Consider the following 25,805-nt stretch of genomic DNA (forward strand, 5'->3'; position numbering starts at 1 on the left):
ATCAATGACAATGAATATTAAATAGATTATATTTATATTTTGATTATAATTTATTTGCTTGCCAGAGGCTCTTATCTTAATCATCTCACTAAGTGTACATTTAATATGTTATTTATTTATGAAGCAACCTGTTCTATACTGCATTAGTCTCTGTTGATTTTCTTCTCATGGACAGAACAGGATATGGACGGGAAAGACCTCTAATCCCAAAGAATGAACAAACACGCTTTATAAAGAATACACTCACAAACACACATTTGGGTGGTTGACTTCTCCCGTTTATTTGTTTTTTCGCTCAAAAGCCTCTTTGGTTCCTAACAATGCATAGACAAACAAACTGTCATTTTGTTAAGAGAAGTCACTAAACATGCCACTGCATTTACTTTGGGGTAGATTTACCACCGTACTCCTGAGGATTCCCTCTGAATCCACGAGTTAGGTCTGAATACGACCTCTTACCGCTTTACCTTTAGTCAGCTTCTATTGTATTCAATATGCACTTGTTGAAAATCTAAAAGGCGCTTAATGGCTTTACAATGAAGTATAATCTCTTTCCAAAACATCCCATAAAACAGATAATTACAGGAGCATGATATGCACTGAGCTAACAGGCAACAAAGTAATCTCCACTTTACATACTGTACAAAACTAGACAATGGAGGAGGACAGAGACAGAGGCCGATAAAAAATGGACGATAATGGTCTGCTACTCATACAGGCATTCAGACACACAGGAAGGGAGTGGGAGGAAGGGAGGAACCTCCTCATCAAACTGCAGGAGGGCTTAAGATTCATGGATGTATAAGATCAATGCAACAAGGACACAACTCAACAAAACACAAGTTTAACAGTCAATGAACACAAACATATAAAAATCATAATAATAATTACAAAAATACATAAAAAATTAATGAATATGTTACCTTTGTCTGTATTTTTCCCCCAAATCATTAACTGAACTAGGTATAAGGGGACAACTGTTGTTCAGAGCCAAACTGGAGGCCTATGCTGCATCTCATTTCAGTGAAGGAGGAGCCGACAACAACAACACATTTTGTACATTTCAAACATTTCAAACAAGCCCTTTGAAGACACCACAAAATTTTCGAGGGACACTTCAAGGACAGACAGGCACACACTGAATACTGAATTTATAAGACAGAGGGGTTACGTGTGTATTTGTGTATGTTTGACAGAGATAAAGCTGTTATAGAGCCCTGGTACGGACATTTTGGGCCTTGGTGCCTGGTACACACATGTTAGGCCTTCGTGCAGGGACAAAGCCATTTTTGCAGTAGCACTTGAATGAACCTATGGTGTTGACACAGCGGGCATTCTTGCATGGATTAACTCGGACCCCTGGTTCAGCACACTCATCAATATCTGAAAAGAGAGAGAGAGAGAGAGAGAGAGAGAGAGAGAGAGAGAGAGAGAGAGAGAGAGAGAGAGAGAGAGAGAGAGAGAGAGAGAGAGAGAGAGAGCGAGAGAGGGAGATGGTTTGAAACAAAACAGAGAGCTTGCCATCTCTGGCTGCACATCTCTTTACATATAAAATCAACATTCCAAAATTCTAAATTAGATTTCAGGCATTGTCGGTCAAAACACTTGAACAAAGGACAACAGCTACAAATTATACAGAGACACTTCTGTTTGCAGAATTGATAAGCATCCAATTGATATCCACCTAAAGATTGAGATGACTGAAATTCAAGCAGTCACCTTCACTCTAATCTAACCCAAAGTTTAAGGGAAGCAGACAGGCAGAACAGGTGAATTGTCAACATACCGGTGCAGCGGGTGCGGGAGTGGTCCAGCCTAAAGCCTGTGTTACAATCACACATAGTGCTCAAGTAGGAACGCACACAACGCCCATTGGCACAACTACACTCATCTGAGTCCTCTTCTGAACTGTCCCCTTCTGAACCAAAACACACACAGACAGACAGACAGAGAGAGAGACAGAGAGACAGAGAGACAGAGAGACAGGAGAGAGGGAGAGAAAATATTATTCAAGTGGTGTGACGGTAGAGTTTGTGCTCTGAGGTGAATTTATAACCAAATTCAGAGTATAATAAAATATATTACAGGCCTTACCAATACCTGGGTTGTAGTTGGCGAAAGCTGCCAGGAAATCTCCCTCACCATCAGACTCTGTCTCCAAGTGCATGTCACACAGCCGGTTAAAGATCACTGAACGAGAGGAAGAATTAAGATAAACGTAATTAAGTTATTAGTATTAGACTATTTCTGCTGATACGGGCTAATACTGGAATGACCAGCAGACCAGAAACTAAAAACCAGTGAAAGAATGACTGAGTGCTGGTGCCCACCTGAGTTTCTTTGGGGGCAGGTCCTACACTCAGGGCCCCAGCCACGGCCATAGTGACAGCAGCACTCAGAGTAGGTGAACACCAGGCCATTTCTGGGTTGGCTGCAGATCAGATCCTCATCCACCTGCAGGAAACACACGTCCTTATGGGCCGCCGTGCGGTCTGAGGTAGGAAGAGAGGGGGGAAAGGGAGCGAGAGAAAGATAGTGATAGAGCGAGAGAGCGAGAGAGCGAGAGAGAGAGAGGAATATTAAGGATTATTCCATCAAATCAAAAAGCCAATCTTTGCTCCTGCATTATGCAAGCAGGCCAGATCCTGCCACTTATAATGACCTCTATGATTAACCAAGTAATTGCTCAGCATGTTAACAGTCAGCAGGTAGATATGAATAAGCAATGAGGTCTAGCTTGAGGTGGTAGGGCTCAGAGCTATGCCAGACCGCTCCTCTGCACATTCATTTACAGTCACACATCACACACAAGGATGGCGCCATTAAAACCACACAGACACAATAAAGTAAAAGCTGGATTGTCAATGCAAACTTGTGAGACTTTACAACAAGTATATGCAAAGAAAGTAACACAATCGCAAGAGTAATGTCACAACATCGTATACAAGTTTTACAGCATCAAATGTATCGCAACAGTCAACAGTTTGGTTAAAAGGAGAAACGATGCTTTGGAGAAAGGTGCAGAAAATGCCACAAGCAATATCACTTGGCTCCATTTTACTTACACTCTCTCACTGCGTCTCACATGCACACAATGAAGGATGAAGTAATGAAGTGTTTTCCGGTGACTATGCAAGCTTAGTGGGGCAACCACATAAACGGAAACTGAGAAATGTGCAACAGGATCACACTGGACCTATAGAACTGAGATCACATTGACCATCTCAGGTCTCAGGATCTCCCTCACTAAACTGAGTGTGTTTCTATGGAAACAAGCAAGAGGGGGAGTGCTGAGCCTGTGCATGGAGTCAGTATTGGGGAACGGGGGCTCAAAGGGGGAGGAGTTAAAAAGAGTAGCAGGAGTGGCAGGTGTACAGGTAAGCCAAAACTCAGGTGAGCTGAGCACTGATTGGTCAGGCTCAGGTGAGCTGAGCGCCGATTGGTTATACCCACCGTCATAGACGCACTGTTTGAGCGCTGCGCTGAAGGTGAGTGGCTGGGTACATATACAGTGAAAGGAGCCGGGCGTGTTCACACACCTCCCATTCTTACAGTACGAGGGGTCCTGGCACTCATTGATATCTGCAAGGGGCACCACAGACACCACAGACATGGGTTACACAACCTACGGACGGAGGGACAGACACCAGCCTGGGGACAGCTCTTAATGTAATGTGACGTTGAACAGGCCTGCAGGCAGATCACTACGTTACACTGCTTCCTGAGCGCACGCACCAGAGTGTTTGGGTGTCTATTGATCGGTTGAGGATCCTCACAATGAACACGGCCCATTAGTGGCTATAGCATAGGACCAGGGTTGTGTTTGAGTTTATCTCTGATCTATCTACAGTATGATCAGGGGCTCCCAAACATTTTGGATCCGGGGACCCATTTTGTGATAGCAAATTCATCCCACAAAAGCAGAACACAACTCTGACTTTGGAGTGCGATAGAAATAGCATACAAGGAGTGTTACTATGACAGCTGCAGTGAATGGCCGGACTAACCAAGTCTCAGGCCCTGGGAAATAACATTTTAAAGGCCCCACTCTTTGCATCAGAGAGAACATTTTAAAGCTAATTTCCTGCAACTCTACACATTTTGCCATAGTCAGAGAGAAACTGTTTCAGTTTTAAAGCTAATTTCCTGCAACTCTACACATTTTCACATGGGGCAGACAGACAATTTTGCAGTTTTAAAGCTTAAATGACAGTGCATTTATGTTCAAAACAACATTTTTAGGGAATACAAGAAGTATTGAGTTGCAAACTGGATGATTGATGGAGTACTGTGGATCCCTGTGAGCCTCCCAGGCCCTGTTGTGCGTCTAAGGGTATATTATAGATGAATAATATTACATTGTATTGCATTGCACCATCTAAACTTCTTCCACAGACCCCTTGGACAAATTTGTTTAATCTTTTGTTGCTAGCAATATTTATACAAAAAAAAGGAAATGTTAAAAAAAAATATATATATTTTTTTAGATCTGGCCGTGGATGCCCTGCAGTACCTCCGCGGACCCCCAGGCGTCCAGTTTGTGAACCTCTGATCTATGTGACAGATATGAAGTTATGTGAATGTAAGAGCGGGTGAGGCTGGAAAGGCAGGTCTGGCTGATTAGTAGTGTTAGACTGGAACTAACATTAAAAAACATTATTTCATTCAACCTCCCTCGCCCATACACAGAGCCACCACTGAGAACCAACCCACTGTGAACTACACTACCCAGCCCCTCTCACACCACCACCACCACCACCACCTCCAAGTCATCCATCCTGAGATTCCAGAGCCCACCTCATCCCCTCTTAGTCTCCTCTCCTCCACTCACCAGCCTGCTCCTCTGGGGTCACACAACTGTTGCGGTCGGTGGCCAGGATCCAGGGGGTAGAGCAGATGCAGTAGTAAGACCCAGGGGTGTCCACACAGTGGCCACTCTTACAGTTCAATGGGTCCTGGCACTCATCCACACCTGCAGCAACAAAAACACACCGCAGACTTAACACACGTCCTGCTCTCTGGCCTGTACTGTACTGTACCTCCCTGTGTGTGGATAGAACATGGACAGTAGAGGGCTCACCTGCCACAGTGGGGATCACACACTTCTTCTTGGAAGCATCAGGGGTCCAGGGAGAGTTACAGGTGCAGTAGAAGGAGCCTCTGGTGTTCTTACACTGACCGTTGGTACACAGAGACTCATCGTGGCACTCATTCACATCTGAGGAGGAGATACATTAAATGGGATCATCTGATGTGTATTAATTAAGCAATAAGGCCCGAGGGGGTGTGGTATATGGCCAATATACCACAGCTAAGGGCTGTTCTTATGCACGACGCAACGCGGCGTGCCTAGATACAGCCCTTAGCCGTCGTATATTGGCTATATACCACAAACCCCCGAGGTACCTTATTGCTATTATAAACTGGATACCAACATAATTAGAGCAGTGAAAATAAATGTTTTGTTATACCCCTGGTATATGGTCTGATATACCACAGCTGTCAGCCAATCAGCATTCAGGGCTCGAACAACCCAGTTTATAATGTGTAATAATACAGAGGTGTGTTTTGGTGCAGGCCTGAGTGAGGTGGGGCTCGGTGGTTACCGATGCACTCCAATAGGTTGCTGTCGTAGTAGAAGCCCTGTTGGCAGTAACATTCATAGCCAGGTTGTGTGTTCATACAGCGGCCCTCCTTACAGATCTCATTGGAGAAGAGCACACACTCATCGATATCTGTACACAGAGAGACAGGAGCAATGATCTCAACACAAACAAACTTCACCTGAAAACAAATCCTGCCATGTAAATGAATGCTGTAAATCAGATAACAGCAAACCTACCGTAGTTGGGCTGAGGTTGTGTAGCTACTCACCTCTGTGGACAGACAGGCCGTACTCAGTTACTCCCTCCTCATGGTAGAAACCTCGGCCCACTGGACACAGGGAATGGAACTCAGCTAGTTGGAGGAAAAACAACCAGCTTACTTTAGTAATCAATGAGTGACATTGAACAGTGCAAGTAACTGAACAGATCCCCAGCCCACTTGATGGCTCAGAGGCTTGGTAAACTAGTGTGTGTGTGTGTGTGTGTGTGTGTGTGTGTTGTTGGGCCTGAGGTACGTACATGTGTGGTAGACGGGGCAGGGGTAGATCTCACAGTGGTCCCCCCAGCCCACGCCGATGGAGCAGCAGCATTCCTGCTTGGTGACGTTGGTGGCCAGGACACTGTCACAGAACACTGTGTCATCCAGGTTCAGGTAACACTCCTTCTTATCCTCCATATCCACCTCAATCTCTGGATGGAGGGGGAAGAGAGGAAATAGATTGTTGTGTGTGTGTTTGTGTGTGTGTGTGTGTGTGTTTGTGTGTGTGTGTGTGTGTTTGTGTGTTTGTGTGTGTGCATGCAGAATATAGCTACATAAAGAGAGGGCTGAGATGATATCAGTAATCTTACCCTCACAGCTTTGCTTGTCCTCAGACAGGATGAAGCCGTCTTTGCACACACACACGTAGGACCCCTGTCTGTTCTCACACACACCATGAGGCTGGCACAGACTCCAGTCTGTCACACACTCATCTATGTCTGGGTGGGTGGGAGGGAGAGGGAGAGGGAGAGAGGGGGAGAGGGGGAGAGGGAGAGAGGGGGAGAGGGAGGGGGAGAGGGAGAGAGGGAGAGGGTGAGGGAGAGGGAAGGAGAATGTGTTACTATCATCATGACTTCCATTAAAGGCCCAGTGCAGTCTAAAACACGATTTTCCTGTGTTTTATATATATTTCCACAATAGGAGGTTCGAATAATACTGTGAAATTGTAAAAATGATGATAATGCCCTTTTAGTGTAAGAGCTGTTTGAAAAGACTGCATGAAATATCAGCCTGTTTTGGTGAGAGGGAGTTTTGGCCTTCCATGGTGACATCACCATTCACTAAATTAATAGACCAATAAGAAAGAGAGTTCCAAACCTCTCTGCTAATAACAGCTAATTGTCAGTTTTCCCCTCCCCACTCAAACCACTCTCAAAGTTCTTGCTTGAGAAAATGCTCTCAATAAGTTAGTTTATTTTTTTACATTTTAATTTAAAACAATCACAGTAAGGTACTTAATTGTTACCCAGAAATTATTTGATATTGAGATAAAAATGGCTGCATTGGACCATTAAGCTTGACTTATGACATTTTCGACTAATTACAGAGCTCCACTGCCAGAATGGTTGACAGTATAACTTTTATTTCCCTGAAATGCCAAACTCATAGAGAGGGTGGAGACTGACTGACCTTGGCACCGCCTCCCTCCGACAAGCATGTAGCCCTTCAGACATTCACAGCGGTAGGAGCCCATGCTGTTGATACAGCGCCCCCTCTGGCAGTTAGAGGGACGCTCACATTCATTTATATCTGAGGGAGGAAAAGACCACAATCAAACGGCAACTGTGTGTTTGATCACCAGCTCTATACAGTGGACATGTTACTCATACTTCACTAGTAGTGTAAAAACATTGTTAACATGTCCATGAAGCTATAGTGATGTGATTAATAATAAGTAGCTCATGCCTTCACAATGGCTGCCCTCCTGAGTGCGCTGGTATCCTGGGTAGCAATGACACTGGAAGGAGCCCTCTGTGTTGACACAGCGTCCGTTGGCACACAGTCTGTCATCCTCACACTCGTCAATGTCTGGAAGGGAGAGAAGGAGACACATGCAGCCTGTCAATAGAACCTGTATACCCATTAGTTTTCTTTGTTCAATATTATTAAGAAATACTGGTAACCACTACACCACTGCAAGTCTGCAAGCATATAAATGGTGTATGTGCAGCACTAAGAGATATTCTATTAAACATTAATGAATGCACTGACCTCTGCAGCCTTTGCTGTCTGCAGCTGGGAGGAAGCCTTCGTTACAGAGGCAGCGGTATGTTCCTGGGAGGTTCTCACAGCGTCCGTTGGGACACACCCCACGCTTCTGGCATTCATTGACATCTAGTGGAAAGGTAGAGGGGTTGTAGACAATGATTTACACTGAGTATACAAAATATGCTCTTTCCATGACATAGACTGACCAGGTGAATCCAGTTGAAAGCTATGATCCCTCATTGATGTGACTTGTTAAATCCACTTAAATCAATGTAGATGAAGGGGAGGAGACAGGTTAAAAAATGATTTCTAAGCCTTGAGACAATTGAAACATGGATTGTGTATGTGTACCATTCGGAGGGTGAAAGGGCAAGACAAAATATTGAAGTGCCTTTGAACGGGGTATGGTAGTAAGTGCCAGGCGCACCGGTTTGTGTCAAGAACTGCAACGCTGCTGGGTTTTTCACGCTCAACAGTTTCCCATGTGTATCAAGAATGGTCCATCTCCCAAAGGCCATCCAGCCAACATGACACAACTGTGGGAAGCATTGGAGTCAACATGGGCCAGCATCCCTGTGGAATGCTTTTGACACCTTGTAGAGTCCATTCCCTGACAAATTGAGGCTGTTCTGAAGGCAAAAGGGGGGGGGGGGGGGGTGCAACTCAATATTAGGAAGATGTTCCTAATGTTTGGTATACTCACTGTATATAAACCCTAGATTGTTAATGCTATGCATTGGCCATTGAGAGGCTTTGAAGCCATCGGTCGGCCATATTGGCACTCCCCAGTAGGAGCAGTACACCACAGGAACTAATTGAATTCTAAAGCATTTCAATTAAATGGTTCAAAGACAAAATTACTTGTACTTAAGTATGTTTGTTGTTGTATTGTGGACAGTAACATTAGTAATCTCAAAGAATTATGAAAATATAGGAAAATGCTTGGACTGGCTTGGTGCCCATTGGGGCAGACTCCCTCTGGCTGATTTACTGACTATGACTGATCAAGTCCATTCTCTACATCACACAGCTCTGAATAGTGAATACCTTCCATGTCATGGTTCAGACAAAATACAGTGGGGAAGATCAACATATTAAATGTTCAGAATCAATATTCTACTTGCTGATTTGACTGTCCGTCACAGTTTTTCCATAAGAATATCCTATTTACCATTCAGTAACGCCACTAGGTGGCAATACATCCCCAAACATAATGTCTCAAGTTAGAAAAGTTCTAACAACAGAGAGATAGACAGTTAAAGGTAATGAAGGGAGTTGATTGGTGTGTTTGTTCTCTTTAGTGTGTGTTTATCCATGTGTATGAAGACACATGTGGTCCTATGTAGCTTAATTGGTAGAGCATGGTGCTTGTAATGCCAGGGTAGTGGGTTCGATCCCCGGGACCACCCATACGTAAAAATGTATGCACACATGAATGTAAGTCGCTTTGGATAAAAGCGTCTGCTAAATGGCATATTATTATTATTAAGACGTAGGTCTCACCGTAACAGACCCCACCCTGGGCCTGGTGACCAGGTAAGCAGGGTATACACTCATAGGATCCTGGGGTGTTCTCACACTGCTCATTGGGACAGCTGCTGGGGTCCAGACACTCATTTATATCTGAGACGAGAATACACCAGACAAACACAGCCACTCATAAACACGAGAGCATTATTAAACCAATGTAGACACACATACACTGAGTGTACAAAATATTAGGAACTCCCCCCTCCCTTTTTGCCCTCAGAACAGCCTCAACGCTGGGGCCCCTCAGGGGTGCGTGCTTAGTCCCCTCCTGTACTCCCTGTTCACCTATGACTGCGTAGCCAAGCACGACTCCAACACCATCATTAAGTTTGCTGACGGCAGAACAGTGGTAGGCCTGATCACTGACACCGATGAGACAGGCTATATGGAGGAGGTCAGAGACCTGGCAGTGTGGTGCCAGGACAACAACCTCTCCCTCAATGTGAGCAAGACAAAGGAGCTGATCGTGGACTACAGGAAAAGGTGGGCCGAACAGGCCCCCATTAACATCGACGGGGCTGTAGTGGAATGGGTCGAGAGTTTCAGGTTCCTTGGTGTCCGCATCACCAACGAACTATCATGGTCCAAACACACCAAGACAGTCGTGAAGAGGGCACAACAACACCTTTTCCCCATCAGGAGACTGAAAAGATTTGGCATGGGTCCCCAGATCCTCAAAAAGTTCTACAGCTGCACCAGAGAGCATCCTGACCGGTTGGTATGGCAACTGCTCGGCATCTGACCGTAAGGCTTTCAGAGGAAAGCCCAAACAATTGTCATAAACTGTTCTCTCTGCTACCGCACGGCAAGCGGTACCGGAGCACCAAGTCTAGGACCAAAAGGCTCCTTAACAGGTTCTACCCCCAAGCCATAAGACTGCTGAACAATTAATCAAATGGCCACCCGGACTATTTACATTGACACCCCCCTCCATTGTTTTTACACTGCTGCTACCCGCTATCTATTATCTATGCATAGTCACTTTACCCCTACCTACATGCACAAATGACAATGACCTCGACTAACCTGTACCCCCGCACATTGACTCAGTACCGGTACCCCCTGTATATAACCTCGTTATTGTTATTTTATTGTGTTACTTTTTTACTTTAGTCTATTTGGTAAATATTTTCTTAACTCTTTCTTGAACTTCATTGTTGGTTAAGGGCTTGTAAGTAAGCATTTCACGGTAAGGTCTACACCTGTTGTATTCGGCACATGTGACAAATCAAGTTTGATTTGATTTGATTCGCCTGGTCAGTCTATGTAATGTAATGAACATTCTTAATGTTTTGTGCACTCAGTGTACACTGCACACACAAATGTGGAGACAAACATACACCCTACGACCAGAGATGAGGGCAGCAGCAGTTCTTACCTTCACAGGCTGGCTGGCGTTGGGACTTGCTCCTGAAGCCTTTGTGACAATCACACTTGTAGGACCCTGGCAGGTTAACACACTGACCCCCCTGCCCACAGATGTCCGGCTTGGAGCATTCATTCACATCTAAAGATAAGTCCAAAACCCACTAATGAGAAATCACAAGTGACAAAGTAAAGACTAGAGGGAGAAACAAAGAAAATAAAAACACATAAACCCACACAACACCAATCACCTATACATCTGAGTTTCCCATGATACACCAGGAGCTTGTAGCCATGGAGACAGCGGCAGCGGTAGGAGCCTTCTGTGTTGATGCAGATGCCTCTTCCATGGCCACATGGCTCAGCATCACACTCATCATCATCTGGTAGAGAGGGGTAACTTGGAGGTTTAGGGAATTGGGAGGTTATAACTCCTTTTGAGAATTGACATGCAAGTTCAATGAAACTATTATGATATAGAGTGCGTTATATGGCTCTGGTCAAAATATTTTGCCCAGTAAATACCTCCCATTCATTTGGACATGCTTCTGTCAGTCCCTTGACTTACCCACACAGGCGTTCCTCTGAGGGTGGAGCCGGTAGCCAGCGTAGCATTCACACTTGTAACCAGTGTGCACATTGACACACTCCCCATGGCCACAGAGGTTCCTGCTCAACCTGCACTCGTCTGTCTCTGCTGTGGGGAGGGGGGCACACAGCAATCACCCTAAGACGGTTGATCTCTGGACTGTACACCACATCATGGAGACAACAACGTTGCAGCTCTTAATGTTAACATGAGATGGTGGTTTTGATTGGACTGTGTAGTGGAACTCACGTGAGACCTGCGTCTGTGCCACCTCCAGGGGGCCACTGTCTGGGTTCACCCTGATGATGGGCGGAGGGGTGGGCTTGGTGATGATCTCTGTGGGACCAACCAAAGAAACAGACAGACCCACTCAATACCCCATGTCTCCCTGAATATCACCAGGTTTTCATAGTAAAAGGCCTCTCTTGACCTCAATAGGACTTTCTGGATTAATACAAGATAAATAAATAATAAAGGAATGAGAGGCGTACCAGGGCCGCGAGGGCCGCGGGTGGACAGCTGCATAGGTGTAGTTGTCTCTGGAGGCCCCTCCTACAGGACAGGACACAGAGACACAGGCCAGTACGAAAATGCAGGGGTGCAACTTTCACAGGGGACGGGGGACATGCCACCCCCCCCACATTATGAAATAGCATTTTTGTCGCCTCCAGTTTTATCATTGGAATGTGATTCAAAATGAGGCAACAGTGTGCTTTAGGACCATGCGGAAGCCTCCGAGCGGTCGGGTAGGCTGTTTGGAGTGTTTATCCGACTGGATAAAAAAAATATATTTATGTCCCCCCCACTTCTAAAACCAAAGTTGCGCCCCTGCGAAAATGTATGCACTCACTACTGCATGTCGCTCTGGACAAGAGCGTCTGCCAAACGACTAAAAATATATAAATTGTCAAATGTAAGAGGATCTGCACACACACACACTCTCTCCCACAATGACTGGTGTCTAAAGGAAAATAGTTTCTTACCGGGGGCTTGACTTCTGAAAAAGAGAACACACTGGTCAAAATGCAGAATAATGACGCATTGTAATTCACAGATTATGAATTTGAGGCACTCTTAAGTAACAGTAATATGGAGGCATCTCCAATAACCTGACAGCATGCTCTCACAAGCTTAGCAATATCACCTTTCTAAGTGACTAGAGACTCCAGAATGTAGTACATCTGTTGGCAGGCAGACAAAGGTAATCATGCCTTGCCTTCATCTACGTCTTGGGAAAGCCACAGTGACTGACTCACCCTGCTTGTGCTCCTGCTCCAGGCTGGTGTGGATCTGAGGAGGGAACGCCACTGTCTCCCGGACACTATGGAGGAAGTAGCCCTTCCCTGCTGGACAGATCTTGTTGAAGGAGGCTGGGGGACCAGGAAGAGAGGAAAGAGAAGGAAAAATAGGGGATCAGATGAGCACTAATCATACAGCATATCACCTGTCAAATCACCTGTCAAATCACCTGTCAAATCACCTGTCAAATACTGAAATCCCCCACTCTCCCTCTCTAGCACCCCCCTGACCTGTGCCGTCTTGGGGACACCTCTCACAGCTGGAGCCCCAGGCCTTGCCCACGGTGCAGCAGCACATCTCCTGGGACAGGTGCGTGGGTAGGGCATGCTCACAATGACCCGCCTCTGTTGCCATGAGGAAACACTGAGCCTGCTCCACTGGAGATGGAGAGTCTGACAGCCAGGATCAGTCAGAACAGAGCAAAACACAACAGAGGTCTGAGTTAAGACATTAGGCTGACAAAAGAGGTCAATCGGTGTAGTGCTATTTATTGAGAGGAAAATCATATGACATTTCTATCATTTCAGATGAGTGGCATTTTAAATAATGGAAATAATGGATGTGTAAAAACAGCACACTAAATATTGGGACATCAAAGCTAAGCTGTCTGCTTTGGTGACAGCTTTTTGGATGTGAAACACATTTCAGCCTCTCGATTGCCAACAAATAAAAAAAAAGACACTTCACAGTCTCTAAACCAGCCCCAGATGAGAGGAGAGGAGACAGGAGAATAAAGTGAATAGTGCTGCTGCTACTGAAAACGATATATCTGTGCTGTGTGAATGCAAAGTCCTGTGTAGAGCAGGGCCCACATTCACAAAACCTTAAGAATTCATTTCTTCTTAACTGCAATTTTTTCCTTAACTATAGACTTATGAAGAAAGTTAAGCAAAGTTGCTATTCCTCTAAAAGTTTCTTGGAAAAGTTATTGCATTATTTCTTATGTTTTTCCTTAATCAAAAAGTGAAGAAGAAATTAGATTCTTGAAAATAAAGTTATTGGAATTGTTCTTGAAAAAGTTATTAATTCCAAGATAACTAAACCCTTGTCTTAAACTCAGGGCAGTGAGAGAATATGCTAATGAAGCTATTGCACATGTTTAATTCACTCACAAACGTCATCTGAAAGTTTCAGTATTGATTATTTTAAACCAAAGAACATGTTTTAGAACAGTAATCTCGGTACGAAATATGCTAACATGACTGCCATTGCTAGCTTGATCGCTAGCTAAATCGGTTGCCTAGTAACAATCATTTTAATAATAATAATAATAATAATAATAATAATAATAAGCCATTTAGCAGACGCTTTTATCCAAAGCGACTTACAGTCATGTGTGCATACATTTTTACGTATGGGTGGTCCCGGGGATCGAACCCACTACCCTGGCATTACAAGCACCATGCTCTACCAATTGAGCTACAGAGGACCACCAATAAGATAGTTAAGAAGTTCTTAAGAAGATTTTGAGAAGTTCTTAAGGAAATCATGAGTTCTTAAGAAGTGTTTGAGGAATTGCATTTTTTTTTCTTAAGAAGCTTCTTAAGGTTTTGCATAAGAAGTGGTTTGTGACCCGGGTCTGTCTGGAAGAGGTTCTGAGTCTCACCCACACATCTGGTCCTGTCCAGGGTGAAGCCAGGCTTACAGGCACACAGGAAACTACCCTGGGTGTTCAGGCACTCCCCTTTCTGACACACCCCCTGCATGGTGCACTCGTTGATGTCTTACAGGTGAGAGAGTTGGGGACAGAGAGTGGGGGGAGAGAGAGTGGGGGGAGAGTGGGGGGAGAGAGAGTGAGGGGAGAGAGAGTGGGGGGAGAGAGAGTGGGGGAGAGAGAGTGAGGATTGGCTTGTCAGTGAAGCAGTAGCTGTAGCACGTACCAAACAAAACTTGATTAATGTTACCTTGACAGTGGGTGCTGTTGAGTCTCTTGTAGCCCAGAGGGCAGGTGGAACCATAGTCCTCTATGATGGTCTGCAGCTTCACTCCAGCATCTGAGGGTAAGGCAGGGAATGGGGGGGGGTTATCAACGTAATTAGAGCGGTATAAATAAATGTTTTGTCATACACGTGGTATACGGTCTGATATACCACGGCTGTCAGCCAATCAGCATTCAGGGCTCGAACCACCCAGTTTATAATGCTCATTAGACACTGTGTAGAACATTCTATAAATCTCTGAGAATCTGAGAAGAAAGACTAATCCATTAGTAATAGCATCATCCTACATCCGAACTATCCTACTCTGTTCCTAATAGCAGTCATACACTAAGTAGCTAGCTCATTCAACTGTTCCTTGTTTTGTCTGGACACACTGTCAACATAGGCAGCATGACAGTAAGTGTGTATGATTCCATGGGACATATGTGTGCATAGATGACACAAGATTGATCAGAGCCTGGGATTGAGAGTTTACGGCAGAGGAGGCTGGTGGGAGGAGCTATAGGAGGGATGGCTCATTGTAATGGATGGAATGAAATAAATGTGGTTTCCATATGTTTGATGTGTTTTTCTACCGTTACATTTATTCAATTCGAGCCATTACAATGAGCCCGTCCTCCTATAGCTCCTCCCACCAGCCTTCTCTGGATTCCGAGTATCCAAGTCTGAGCAAGAGAGCACTAAGAGTGGGAAAATAAAAGAGAACAGGGGTAAAACAACCACACCAAACTCCACCTCATCTGGGAAATAGCGACTTAACAGAAAGGAATCAAATGAAGATAGAAAACAGTGGTCGATGAGTGCATTTTCCACTAGTCAGAAATATGTCAAGAAAAAACTTGTCGGAAACTGTGGGAACATTTCCTTCCAGAATACATTTCAAAAATATATTGAAAGAAAAGTACAACTTTAAAAAGTGAATGCTTCCCAAGAAAAGTCCAGAATCATATTTTCCGCTAGTCCCTTTTGTCTGTTCAAACACAGAAGGCGTGTCATACAAACAATACAACGTTCCTACAACGTTCCTACAACGTTCCTAGAAAAGAGAGGAGAAGCACGCCAGACAGGGATCCTGCTGTCCCAAGTTGAAAGAATAACCAGAGCTATCCGTTTCTTACAAAGGGTTCTTTGTCTGACTCACAACTGAGGAATGGAGTAATAGAAAAATGGAGTGGGCAAGAGATTTGTGGGGCGCAGCTTGAAATTTGATGACAGTATTCCACTGGCCTGGCACATGGGAAGACACGTAACTGCAGGGTACTTCTCCCTCGCTCTCCCTCGCTCTCCCTCGCTCTCCCTCTCCTTCACTCACTTGAGCACACACACACACACACACACACACACACACACACACACACAAAAATGCAGGCACATTTTTTCATGAGCTGGGAATGAATGATTGACGGGGACGGTTGACGTTTTTGGCTCCGTAAACAAATGACTTAATCCGTATAACAGCAGAGAGATCCAGATAAGACATCTGCCAAGGAGTCAAATTATAAACAATGGAAACTCAGTTGTCACACCTTGACATATAATAATCAAGATACACGACAGATATGAAGTTAGAGATGGAGGACAGAAGATCACAAATGATAGAATGGCAGATCACCAGTATTTCAGAAAGGACACACACACATGCGCGTGCACACACACACACACACACACACACACACACACACACACACACTTAAGCAAGTCAAGAAGTTCATTCTGAGGCATTTGGTACTCACACGGTAGCTTGGGACATTTATAACATTTGTTTTGTCCCCAGGAGTTCCCCACACTTCCACAGCAGTCCTCCTGGTTGGTCAGTACAGGAAGAGGGGTACTGCTACACTGAAGCACATGGCGTGAGAAAGAGAAAGAAAGAGGGAAATGCACAAAATGGCGATAATTGAATGTGAAGTGATAATCACTGTGTTGATGGGCGGTGTAACTCACAGCTTGTTTGGGCGTGGTCTCCTGGAAGCACCGCCCCCTGGGTTTGTGCGTCTGAGGGGTCAAGCGTGTCACAGTTTTATGAGGGGGCTTGGAATTCGATTGGTCGAGAGGACGGATGACAACGGATGTGTCGTGTGTATGGTGGACACGCACATTGAACTGCACTGAAAAGAGAGAGAGAGAGAGAGAGATAGGGGGGGGGAGGGGGGGAGAAAGAAGGGAGACACCAAGAAAAAAAGATAGAGAGAAACACATGGGAGATTACATGAATATGACTACAGTTCTTTATAATGTCACCCAAAATAAACTTCTAAATAGCACAGGTATTGAAATATACAGAAATATGGCTGTGGTTTCAGTGGCAACAGTTTGACATGATTGGTACCTTCTGATGAGTGGTGTCCTGCCCCCTGTGCCAGGGGAAGGGTGAACACAGAGTGGGTCTGTGCCAGCTGTGGTCGCCCCATGGCCGCCTGCTCTCCCTGGCTCTGGCCGTCTGGCAGCACTGACAGCGTGTAGACGGGTTGCTTGTTGCCCCGCGCCGCCTGGGCCTCGGGCATCTGCCGTAGCGGGAACTGGCACAGCCGCCCAGTGAAACCTGGCGGGCACAGGCAGTGGGTCCGCGAGCTGCACACCCCTCCATTCATACAGGTCAGTGGACACACAACTAGAAAGGCATGGAGAGAGAAAAAGTGTTGTTATTGAATAAAAAATAAAACACATCACCAAGCCATGAGTAGTATAGGAGAGGAGAAACACAGCACATGGCAAACATAATCAATCAACATCATGTATTGTCGGGCCTTATTCATTTGGAGCATTATTTTAAACAGAGAACAGTTGGGACTTCTACAGCAGGAACATAGATCCAGTAGAAAACAAAACCCTGATGTCAGCAGCTTCCAGTATGAGTCACTTTGGATTTCGGGACTAAATGCCACGGTCAAATCACATCAGCTCCATGCGCAAATAAGCTGCGTCAGCCAATCAGCAGCAGGGAGCAGGAGCTGGCTATGGATGAGAGCAGGCCAGAGCTAGATGTTCCGGTTTTAAGGGGAAATGGAAAGAGAGCCTGTGACTCGACTTCCACTTTTGAACGTTAACAAGGGTCCTTCTCATTAAGCCCAGTATGCAGTTCCACTGCATTTTTTAATTGTTCCCCTCTAATCAGGGACTGAATTAGACCTGGAACACCAGGTGTGTGCAATTCATTATGAGGTAGAACAGAAAACCAGCAGGCTCGTAGGGTAAGAGTTGAATACCCCTGATGTAGGGGATGTAGTTTCAGGCATATCTTTTACGCCTGTACGTTAGGTTAGGGAAGAGCAGAACACTGATACGAATGACCGCTTTTTACTGGTATACGGAAAAGACTTGAAACCACAGGAGCTCTGCTATGCCATATATACTGCTCCATAGGTTTCCCTTTGTGTTTACTTTTCTAGGAGCTCCTTTTCTCCCTAAATGAGAATCAGATGAAACAGTGGGGGCAGAATACAAACCAGACAGACAATCAGCAGAAATAATACCCAGGAAGATTGGTGCATTAATAACACACATATTAGAATAGTCATAGCACAAATTGTGCAATAAATTGCACTAAATAACATAAACAGTAACAAATTGACATTTTGACAATTTATCATTCCCAAAATGTTGTAGTCTCTCTCTGTCCCATATTGTGTTCATAAATGAAATCAGAAGCTGAAGCTCAGTGGTTTGGATGTCTTGCACTGCAGTCTAACATAACAGAATCACAGGGATGCAGGCAGCGTGAGCCAGCCAGCCAGGCAGCCAGCCAGGCAGCCAGCCAGGCAGCCAGCCAGCCAGGCAGCCAGCCAGCCAGCGTTAGCCAGCCAGCCAGGCAGCCAGCCAGCCAGGCAGCCAGCCAGCCAGGCAGCCAGCCAGGCAGCCAGCCAGCGTTAGCCAGCCAGCCAGCGTTAGCCAGCCAGGCAGCCAGCCAGCGTTAGCCAGCCAGCCAGCGAGAGAGAGAGACGGCTCAGCATGTCTGACTGAGACGGAGACCCACCCAGTGGTTGAGAGGAGGCCTCTTCGTGTTACCCGCCCGGCAGAGCAGAGCACCACACACTGAAGCAATTAGGCCTGGACTTCCTCGGAGTCTAGGCCGCTGTGTAATAACGGGACTAGATGACCTATAACACAACGGGGACATGAATGTGTGCACGCATGACTGTAAGTCGCTTTGGATAAAAGCGTCTGCTAAATGGCTTATTATTATTATTATTATTATTATTATTATTATCTTTAAACCAATGAAAGTCAAGGAACAGAGCAAGTGGAGAAATCCCTCTGTTTAAATGTGCAGCGGGGTCGACTGGGCTGTTCTGACGCAGCCTGCACCATAATTACCCGTGACAGTGGTCTTTAACCCAGAGCAGACCGCTACATGCAGCAGCAGGTTAGTGGGGAGGCTCAAAGATAGCAGGGGAAAACACAGAGAGTAATCCAGCTGGAGAAGGACTTCCCAACCTCGTACTGAGCAGAGACATCTATTGTGTGCCTGGCTGACTTTTTGTCTCAGTATAGAAAGCTGGAAAGAGAGTGAGAGAGGGAGAGAGAAAGTGGAGCAATCTATGATGGATAGACAATTAGGAAGAGAAGACAGAGAAAGAAAGAAAGAAAGAAAGAAAGAAAGAAAGAAAGAAAGAAAGGACAGGGGTGTAACCTCCATCCAAACCCAACTATACAACTTAAACCCACAGGGACTGGAGAGACAACATAGGAAAAGTCTGGTAAGGCTTGGGGAGAGGGCCGGTCTGGCTGAGACGCTGTCTCAGAGAGAGCAGAGTAGACCCTCTGACAGGGAGCTGGAGCTCACAGCAGTCACACGCACGCACACACACACACACACACGCTATACTTAGGTCCCCTCCATGACAAACAACTGGAAGGGCTTCTATGAAAGAAATAACAAAGCCCTTAGGTAATAGTACTCAAAATTATATCTCTGTCTCCAAGAAAATGTTGTGCACATGCCATGAAGCAGACTGTACTTCGCTGTGGTTAAACAAAAATCAGGTGATTGAGTCATTCTTTTTGATGTTTAGAAATAACCCCAGCACTGGGCTTCACAACAAAGACTGCAGCACAGGGCCGTCTGCCATTTCAAGTACATCTCTTGATGTGTGCTTGTACTGGGAATGATATAAAAAAAAAAAATTATGTTGGGGGGATAGATCAGCTTTAATATTGCAGGGGCTGTAGTGGAACAGGTTGAGAGCTTCAAGTTCCTTGGTGTCCACATCACCAACGAACTATCATGGTCCAAACACACCAAGACAGTCGTGAAGAGGGCACGACAAAGCCTATTCCCCCTCAGGAGACTGAAAAGATTTGGCATGGGTCCTCAGATCCTCAAAAAATTCTACAGCTGCACCATCGAGAGCATCCTGACTGGTTGCATCACCGCCTGGTATGGCAACTGCTTGGCCTCCGACCGCAAGGCACTACAGAGGGTAGTGCGTACGGCCCAGTACATCACTGGGGCCAAGCTTCCTGCCATCCAGGACCTCAATACCAGGCGGTGTCAGAGGAAGGCCCTCAAAATTGTCAAAGACTCCAGCCACCCTAGTCATAGACTGTTCTCTCTGCTACCAAGCGGTACCGGAGTGCCAAGTCTAGGTCCAAAAGACTTCTCAACAGCTTCTACCCCCAAGCCATAAGACTCCTGAACAGCTAATCATGGCTACCCGGACTATTTGCACCCCCATCCCATCCTTTTTACGCTGCTGCTACTCTGTTAATTATTTATGCATAGTCACTTTAACTCTACCCACATGTACATATTACTTCAACTACCTCAACTAGCCGGTGCCCCCGCACATTGACTCTGCACCGGTACCCCCCTGTATATATAGCCTCCCTACTGTTATTTTGGGGCTCCTGAGTGGCGCAGTGGTCTAAGGCACTGCATCGCAGTGCTAACTGTGCCACTAGAGATCCTGGTTCGAATCCAGGCTCTGTCGCAGCCGGCCGCGACCGGGAGACTCATGGGCGGCGCACAATTGGCCCAGCGTCGTCCAGGGTAGGGGAGGGAATGGCCGGCAGGGATGTAGCTCAGTTGATAGAGCATGGCGTTTGCAACGCCAGGGTTGTGGGTTCGATTCCCACGGGGGGCCAGTATAAAAAAAATATGTATTCACTAACTGTAAGTCGCTCTGGATAAGAGCGTCTGCTAAATAACTAAAATGTAAATGTAAATTTTATTTTACTTCTGCTCTTTTTTTCTCAACACTTTTTTTGTTGTTGTTTTATTTTGACTTTTATTTTTTAAAAATAAATGTACTGTTGGTTAAGGGCTGTAAGTAAGCATTTCACTGTAATGTCTGCACCTGTTGTATTCGGCGTATGTGACCAATACAATTTGGTTTGATTTGATTTGATTTGAGATTGTAACTTCCATCAATGTAATTGTCTGCATCACTTCCAATCCCCCATGTTTTTTTTCTCTCGCAAATATATATAAATATACATATACACACATACATTTACACATACATACATATAAATATATATACATACATACATACATATCCTTTAAAAAATATATTTCCCTTTATTACTTTCCAACTCCACCACCCCTTCCCTAATTGGAGTAAACTAGTGAACAACAACGCTTAGGCCTCTACTTCCAGCTTATACATACTATATACATTTTATGGACACAGTCAATTTTACAATCATTCTATTTTGTTTGTTTTCACTCCTGAACTTCCTCAACCTCTCCGATCATTTTCATGATCCAGTTTGCTTCTATATGCCATATCTCTCCAACTGTTCTCCTTCACAAAAGCTCTCAACCTCTAACCTATATACTTATTATGGACACAGCATGCCCTACCGTAGTTATCTTTCCGTTATTAGTTGTTGTTAGTTGTTATTAGTCCCATCCTTCAGCTCCATTCAACACCTCCCATCTATCTCTTAACACCATCCATATTGAACCTTTCTATTCTCATTGTTTCTACAGATTGTAAATTGAAAATAAATATTTTTGCTAAAAGTATTATTATATTATTGATCGATTGACTATGACTTTTCAGAACACCCAGTAGTGCTATCTGCAGGGTTAGCTCCAGGTAAATATTGCAATCCTTCAGCCATTCCTGGACCTGTGACCAAAAACAAGCCACAAATGGACAGTACCAAAACAAATGATCTAATGATTCTGTCTCTTCGCAGCAAAATCTGCAGAGCTGGGAAGATTGCATCCCCCATATAAATTACATTATATTGGTGCATCCCCCATATAAATAACATTCTATTGGTAGCAAGAATTTTGTTTTGAATCCGGCATCGTTTTGCGTATCAGTTCATAAACACTATGCCATGGAATCGGTACGTCAAAAATCTCTTCCCAACTATTTTGCAATCTATATGGGACGGCTGTCAATCCTTTGGTCCTTAAATGAAACTGATATACTTTTTTATTTATCGCAATTTTCTTTAACCAATTATGTTCTTTAATGCAAGGCCGACAGACAAGTTCCTTACTTTCTCCCCCTTCCATATGTTTTTGTTAGCTGCATGTGCGACATAACTCCACCAGTCCTACCTATGATATCATTTACGAAGATTATACCTTTTTAAAACATTTTTTCAAAAAATACTGTATTTTTATCAATTAGTATATTTGAGTTTAACCACAATATTTGTTGCATTATTTGTTCTGTCGTTTCTGGAGGATTAAATTGAAATTGCAACCAACTTTCTATGGCTTGTTTTAGAAATAGTGATATTTGGGAGATTATTTCCTTTTCAAATAATTTAAAGTGAGAGGTTGTAATCTGAATAAAGGGGGAAATGGTATTCCCTTCCCCACAGATTAGCTACAGTAGTTGGATGGAGGACTGGTGCTTAGCGTGACAGACTTACCACATACAGTAACTAATCAGGTAGAGAGGGTGGACCTCCAAGTCCACTAATCAGTCTACACCACACTGACTGGATCAGGACGCCAGGACTCTAACTGGTCCTCTTACAGTGTACAGGAGGGGTTTAAACTAGACTCCACATCTGCTTCATCTATCTAAACCAACCCAGGGCAGTTTGAGAGACCTGGGTATAATACACATGGACTAATGCTTTCTGCAGACTGTCTGAGTGAGTGATACGATGTTGACTGTTATGATCCAGTCATGATAATATGTATTCCTCTGCATCCCTGAATTATGAAACCCAACTGAGCACAGAAAGTCTGCAGAGGTGAAAATCTCTCACTCTGTTGAGTGGGTAGCAGACAGTGTCAGAATGGCCTAGCGTAGATCATCTGAAACACTAAAGCCACCCAGCTTTAAGCTCTATTACCATGCCAACAAATGCTTGCCCACTGGTCAAAGACTGGTGGAATCAAAGTTGTTTCCATGTCATTTCAACCCAAAATATATATGTGATGATGATGAATCTACATGGAAAACTGATTGTATTTGCAAAAAGTCATCAACGTAAGGGCTTTTATTTTTAATCACCCAACTTTCAACCTAAATCCAATGACATGGTGACATTTGTTGTTGATTTCACATTGAATTCACGTTCGTAAGACAACTCAACCAAACGTAAATCAAAACTAGACGTTGAACTGACGTCTGTGCCCAGTGGGTGGTGCTATCTAGGCTATATTATACAGCACTATATATTATAAAGCACTTCTATGAAACCTATGATCCCAATATGGATATAAATTCACGGCCACCACCATTAATAACGAGGCCCAAATCCTCAGGGGACGTGTTTTAAATTATCCTCACATGTCACTTTCACATTATACAATTTTAATGCCATGTCTTTGGAAATAGATGTTATACTCAAAATTGGCTCACAGGTATGTTCCAAACCGCATTTAAAGGGAAAATCGTTTTCCTATCCAGCATGTGCTGGAAGCGAAAGAGAGAAAAGACAGTGGGAGAGGAGGAGGGAGAAAGGACTTTTTTTTCAAAGCTCTTCTCAACATAGTGTTTTATGTGACAGAGGAGTGAGAGCGCCTTCCCCATAATGCCGTGATTTAGACTGAGACAGACAGTGTGTAGGGGAGGAACTGCAGGAAATAGAGGGACAGAAAGGGAGAGGGAGAGAGAGAGAGAGAGAGAGAGAGAGAGAGAGAGAGAGAGAGAGAGAGAGAGAGAGAGAGAGAGAGAGAGAGAGAAGAAAAGGGAGAGATGGAGGAATGGAGAAAGGGGGAGAGGGGAGGAGTGTGTGAGAAAGAGAAGTAGAATAGAGAAAGTGCAATGGAAGAACCATCAGAGGGATCCAAATGAATCTGCTGTTATTGCTTCTCCAGATGCAGAGAATTTTTCATTCACATACCTGTCATTCATCAACTGTAGTGTGAGCAAGCTGAGACAACGATACACACATAGATACGAATGTACACACACACACACATACACAAAGTGTGCCCACTGACACACTACCACAGATTTGGCACACTAACCAGCCTGGTTTCATAGACTAGATGCAACATAGTAAACGTAAATCCGGGACACTCAAATAAGTATGATATGTTACATTTGGTATGGTTACATAAGGCAGAAGGTTACTTAAGGCAAAAACTAAAGTACGGTGGTTGGTCGGAGTGGACGGGTGGGCGTATAACGCGAAATGTCTAACAACCCAAAGGTTGGTGTTCGAATCTCATCGCGGACAACTTTAGCATTTTAGCTAATTAGCAACAAAAATATAAATGTAACATGTAAAGTGTTGGTCCCATGTTTCATGAGCTGAAAAAAAAGATCCCAGAAATGTTCCACAACCACAGACCACGTGTAACCATGCCAGCCTAAGACCTCCACATCCGGTCTGAGACAAGCCACCCAGACAGCTGACGAAACTGTGGGTTTGCACATCCGAAGAATTTCTGCACAAACTGTCAGAAAGCGTCTCAGGGAAGCTCATCTGCGTGCTCGTCATCCTCACCAGGGTCTTGACCTGACTACAGTTCGGCGTCATAACCGACTTCAGTGGGCAAATGCTTACCTTAATTGCCACTGGCACGCTGGAGAAGTGTGCTCTTCACGGATGAATCCCAGTTTTCAACTGTACCGGGCAGATGGTGTTGTGTGGGTGAGCGGATTGCTGATGTCAATGTTGTGAACAGATTGCCCCATGGTGGCGGTGGGGTTATGGTATGGGCAGGCATAAGCTACGGACAACGAACACAATTGCATTTTATTGATAGCAATTTGAATGCACAGAGATACCTTGACGAGACCCTGAGGCCCATTGTCGTGCCATTCATACGCCGCCATCACCTCATGTTTCAGCATGATAATGCACAGCCCCATGTCGCAAGGATCTGTAAACAATTCCTGGAAGCTGAAAATGTTCCAGTTCTTCCATGGCATGCATACTCACCAGACATGTCACCAATTGAGCTGTTTGGGATGCTCTGGATTGACGTGTACGACAGCGTGTTCCAGTTCCCACCAATATCCAGCAACTTCGCATAGCCATTGAAAAGGAGTGGGACAACATTCCACAGGCCACAATCAAGTGACTCGGTCAATATGGAAGTGGTCAGGTGACGCGGATGCTACGCTACAGGACTGAAAAGAAAACTGTTACGGACTACAGGACTGAAAAGAAAACTGTTACGGACTACAAAGGGAAACCCAGCCGCGAGCTGCCCAGTGACGAAAGCCTACCAGACGAGCTAAATACCTTTTATGCTCGCTTCGAGGCGAGCAACACTGAAGCATGCAATGATCCACAGCATCAGTTTTGTGATTTCTCAATTCAATTCCAAATACAGCTTCACCCTTCCAACTTTCTCCCTTTCTCCCATCATATCAGCCACTGTGCTTCTGCCTCTGCATTGCTTGCTCTTTGGGGTTTTACACTGGGTATCTGTAAAGCACTTTGTGACGACTGCTGATGTAAAATGGGCTTCATTTACATTTGATTGATTGATATCATACTGACTATATGTCTATGGATGGAACTAGAACATGTTCCAGGAAGAAATCCCTCTGTGAAAATGAAAAGGGATGGATCGCTCACATGATTCAGTTCTTTGTTGATTGACTTATTCTCTCAACACACACTCTGGATTGATTCTCATCATAGAGTAGCAGGTACACAAGGCCTTGCCCATTGATTACTCTGTGAGCATGTTGTTTTCTGATTTCCAAGGTTACATTTATCTCTCGATCAGAACAGACCAGATAACAGGTTTAAGCTGTTCAGCAGGTCCTCCTCAAAATATGTTTCTCATTCCAGGTTGTTAAAAAGGACTTGGAGTCTCTGCACGTATGTGATGTGAATGATAC

The 25,805-nt window shown here is 44.7% G+C and overlaps 1 protein-coding gene across 9 annotated transcripts in view; it reads right to left on the reverse strand.

The window, feature by feature from the left end:
* Nucleotides 1–252: 252 nt before the first annotated feature.
* Nucleotides 253–25,805, reverse strand: part of LOC311100168 (latent-transforming growth factor beta-binding protein 3-like) — a 45,532-nt gene continuing 19,979 nt past the window's right edge. The window contains exons 2-29 of one of the 9 annotated variants that reach the window (XM_084140964.1): nucleotides 16,907–17,188; nucleotides 16,522–16,685; nucleotides 16,311–16,416; nucleotides 14,542–14,631; nucleotides 14,244–14,360; nucleotides 12,868–13,029; nucleotides 12,595–12,708; nucleotides 12,322–12,335; nucleotides 11,830–11,890; nucleotides 11,588–11,674; nucleotides 11,318–11,443; nucleotides 11,001–11,132; nucleotides 10,763–10,891; nucleotides 9,358–9,477; nucleotides 7,858–7,980; nucleotides 7,552–7,674; nucleotides 7,276–7,395; nucleotides 6,456–6,584; nucleotides 6,126–6,296; nucleotides 5,875–5,958; nucleotides 5,607–5,735; nucleotides 5,081–5,218; nucleotides 4,832–4,972; nucleotides 3,454–3,582; nucleotides 2,331–2,492; nucleotides 2,095–2,190; nucleotides 1,787–1,918; nucleotides 253–1,383 (exon numbers count right to left, since the gene is read on the reverse strand). In XM_084140964.1, coding sequence (XP_083997090.1) covers nucleotides 1,208–1,383; nucleotides 1,787–1,918; nucleotides 2,095–2,190; nucleotides 2,331–2,492; nucleotides 3,454–3,582; nucleotides 4,832–4,972; nucleotides 5,081–5,218; nucleotides 5,607–5,735; nucleotides 5,875–5,958; nucleotides 6,126–6,296; nucleotides 6,456–6,584; nucleotides 7,276–7,395; nucleotides 7,552–7,674; nucleotides 7,858–7,980; nucleotides 9,358–9,477; nucleotides 10,763–10,891; nucleotides 11,001–11,132; nucleotides 11,318–11,443; nucleotides 11,588–11,674; nucleotides 11,830–11,890; nucleotides 12,322–12,335; nucleotides 12,595–12,708; nucleotides 12,868–13,029; nucleotides 14,244–14,360; nucleotides 14,542–14,631; nucleotides 16,311–16,416; nucleotides 16,522–16,685; nucleotides 16,907–17,188 — 3,557 coding nt within the window. In that variant the 3' untranslated portion in view covers nucleotides 253–1,207. Of the gene's footprint in view, nucleotides 1,384–1,786; nucleotides 1,919–2,094; nucleotides 2,191–2,330; nucleotides 2,493–3,453; nucleotides 3,583–4,831; nucleotides 4,973–5,080; nucleotides 5,219–5,606; nucleotides 5,736–5,874; nucleotides 5,959–6,125; nucleotides 6,297–6,455; nucleotides 6,585–7,275; nucleotides 7,396–7,551; nucleotides 7,675–7,857; nucleotides 7,981–9,357; nucleotides 9,478–10,762; nucleotides 10,892–11,000; nucleotides 11,133–11,317; nucleotides 11,447–11,587; nucleotides 11,675–11,829; nucleotides 11,891–12,321; nucleotides 12,336–12,594; nucleotides 12,709–12,867; nucleotides 13,030–14,243; nucleotides 14,361–14,541; nucleotides 14,632–16,310; nucleotides 16,417–16,521; nucleotides 16,686–16,906; nucleotides 17,189–25,805 lie in introns of all 9 variants that reach the window. The other 8 variants (XM_084140966.1, XM_084140965.1, XM_084140963.1 and 5 more) reach the window with 8 other exon arrangements.

The sequence above is a fragment of the Coregonus lavaretus genome (assembly GCF_964263955.1).
Source record: "Coregonus lavaretus genome assembly, chromosome: 24".
Lineage (NCBI taxonomy): Eukaryota > Metazoa > Chordata > Actinopteri > Salmoniformes > Salmonidae > Coregonus > Coregonus lavaretus.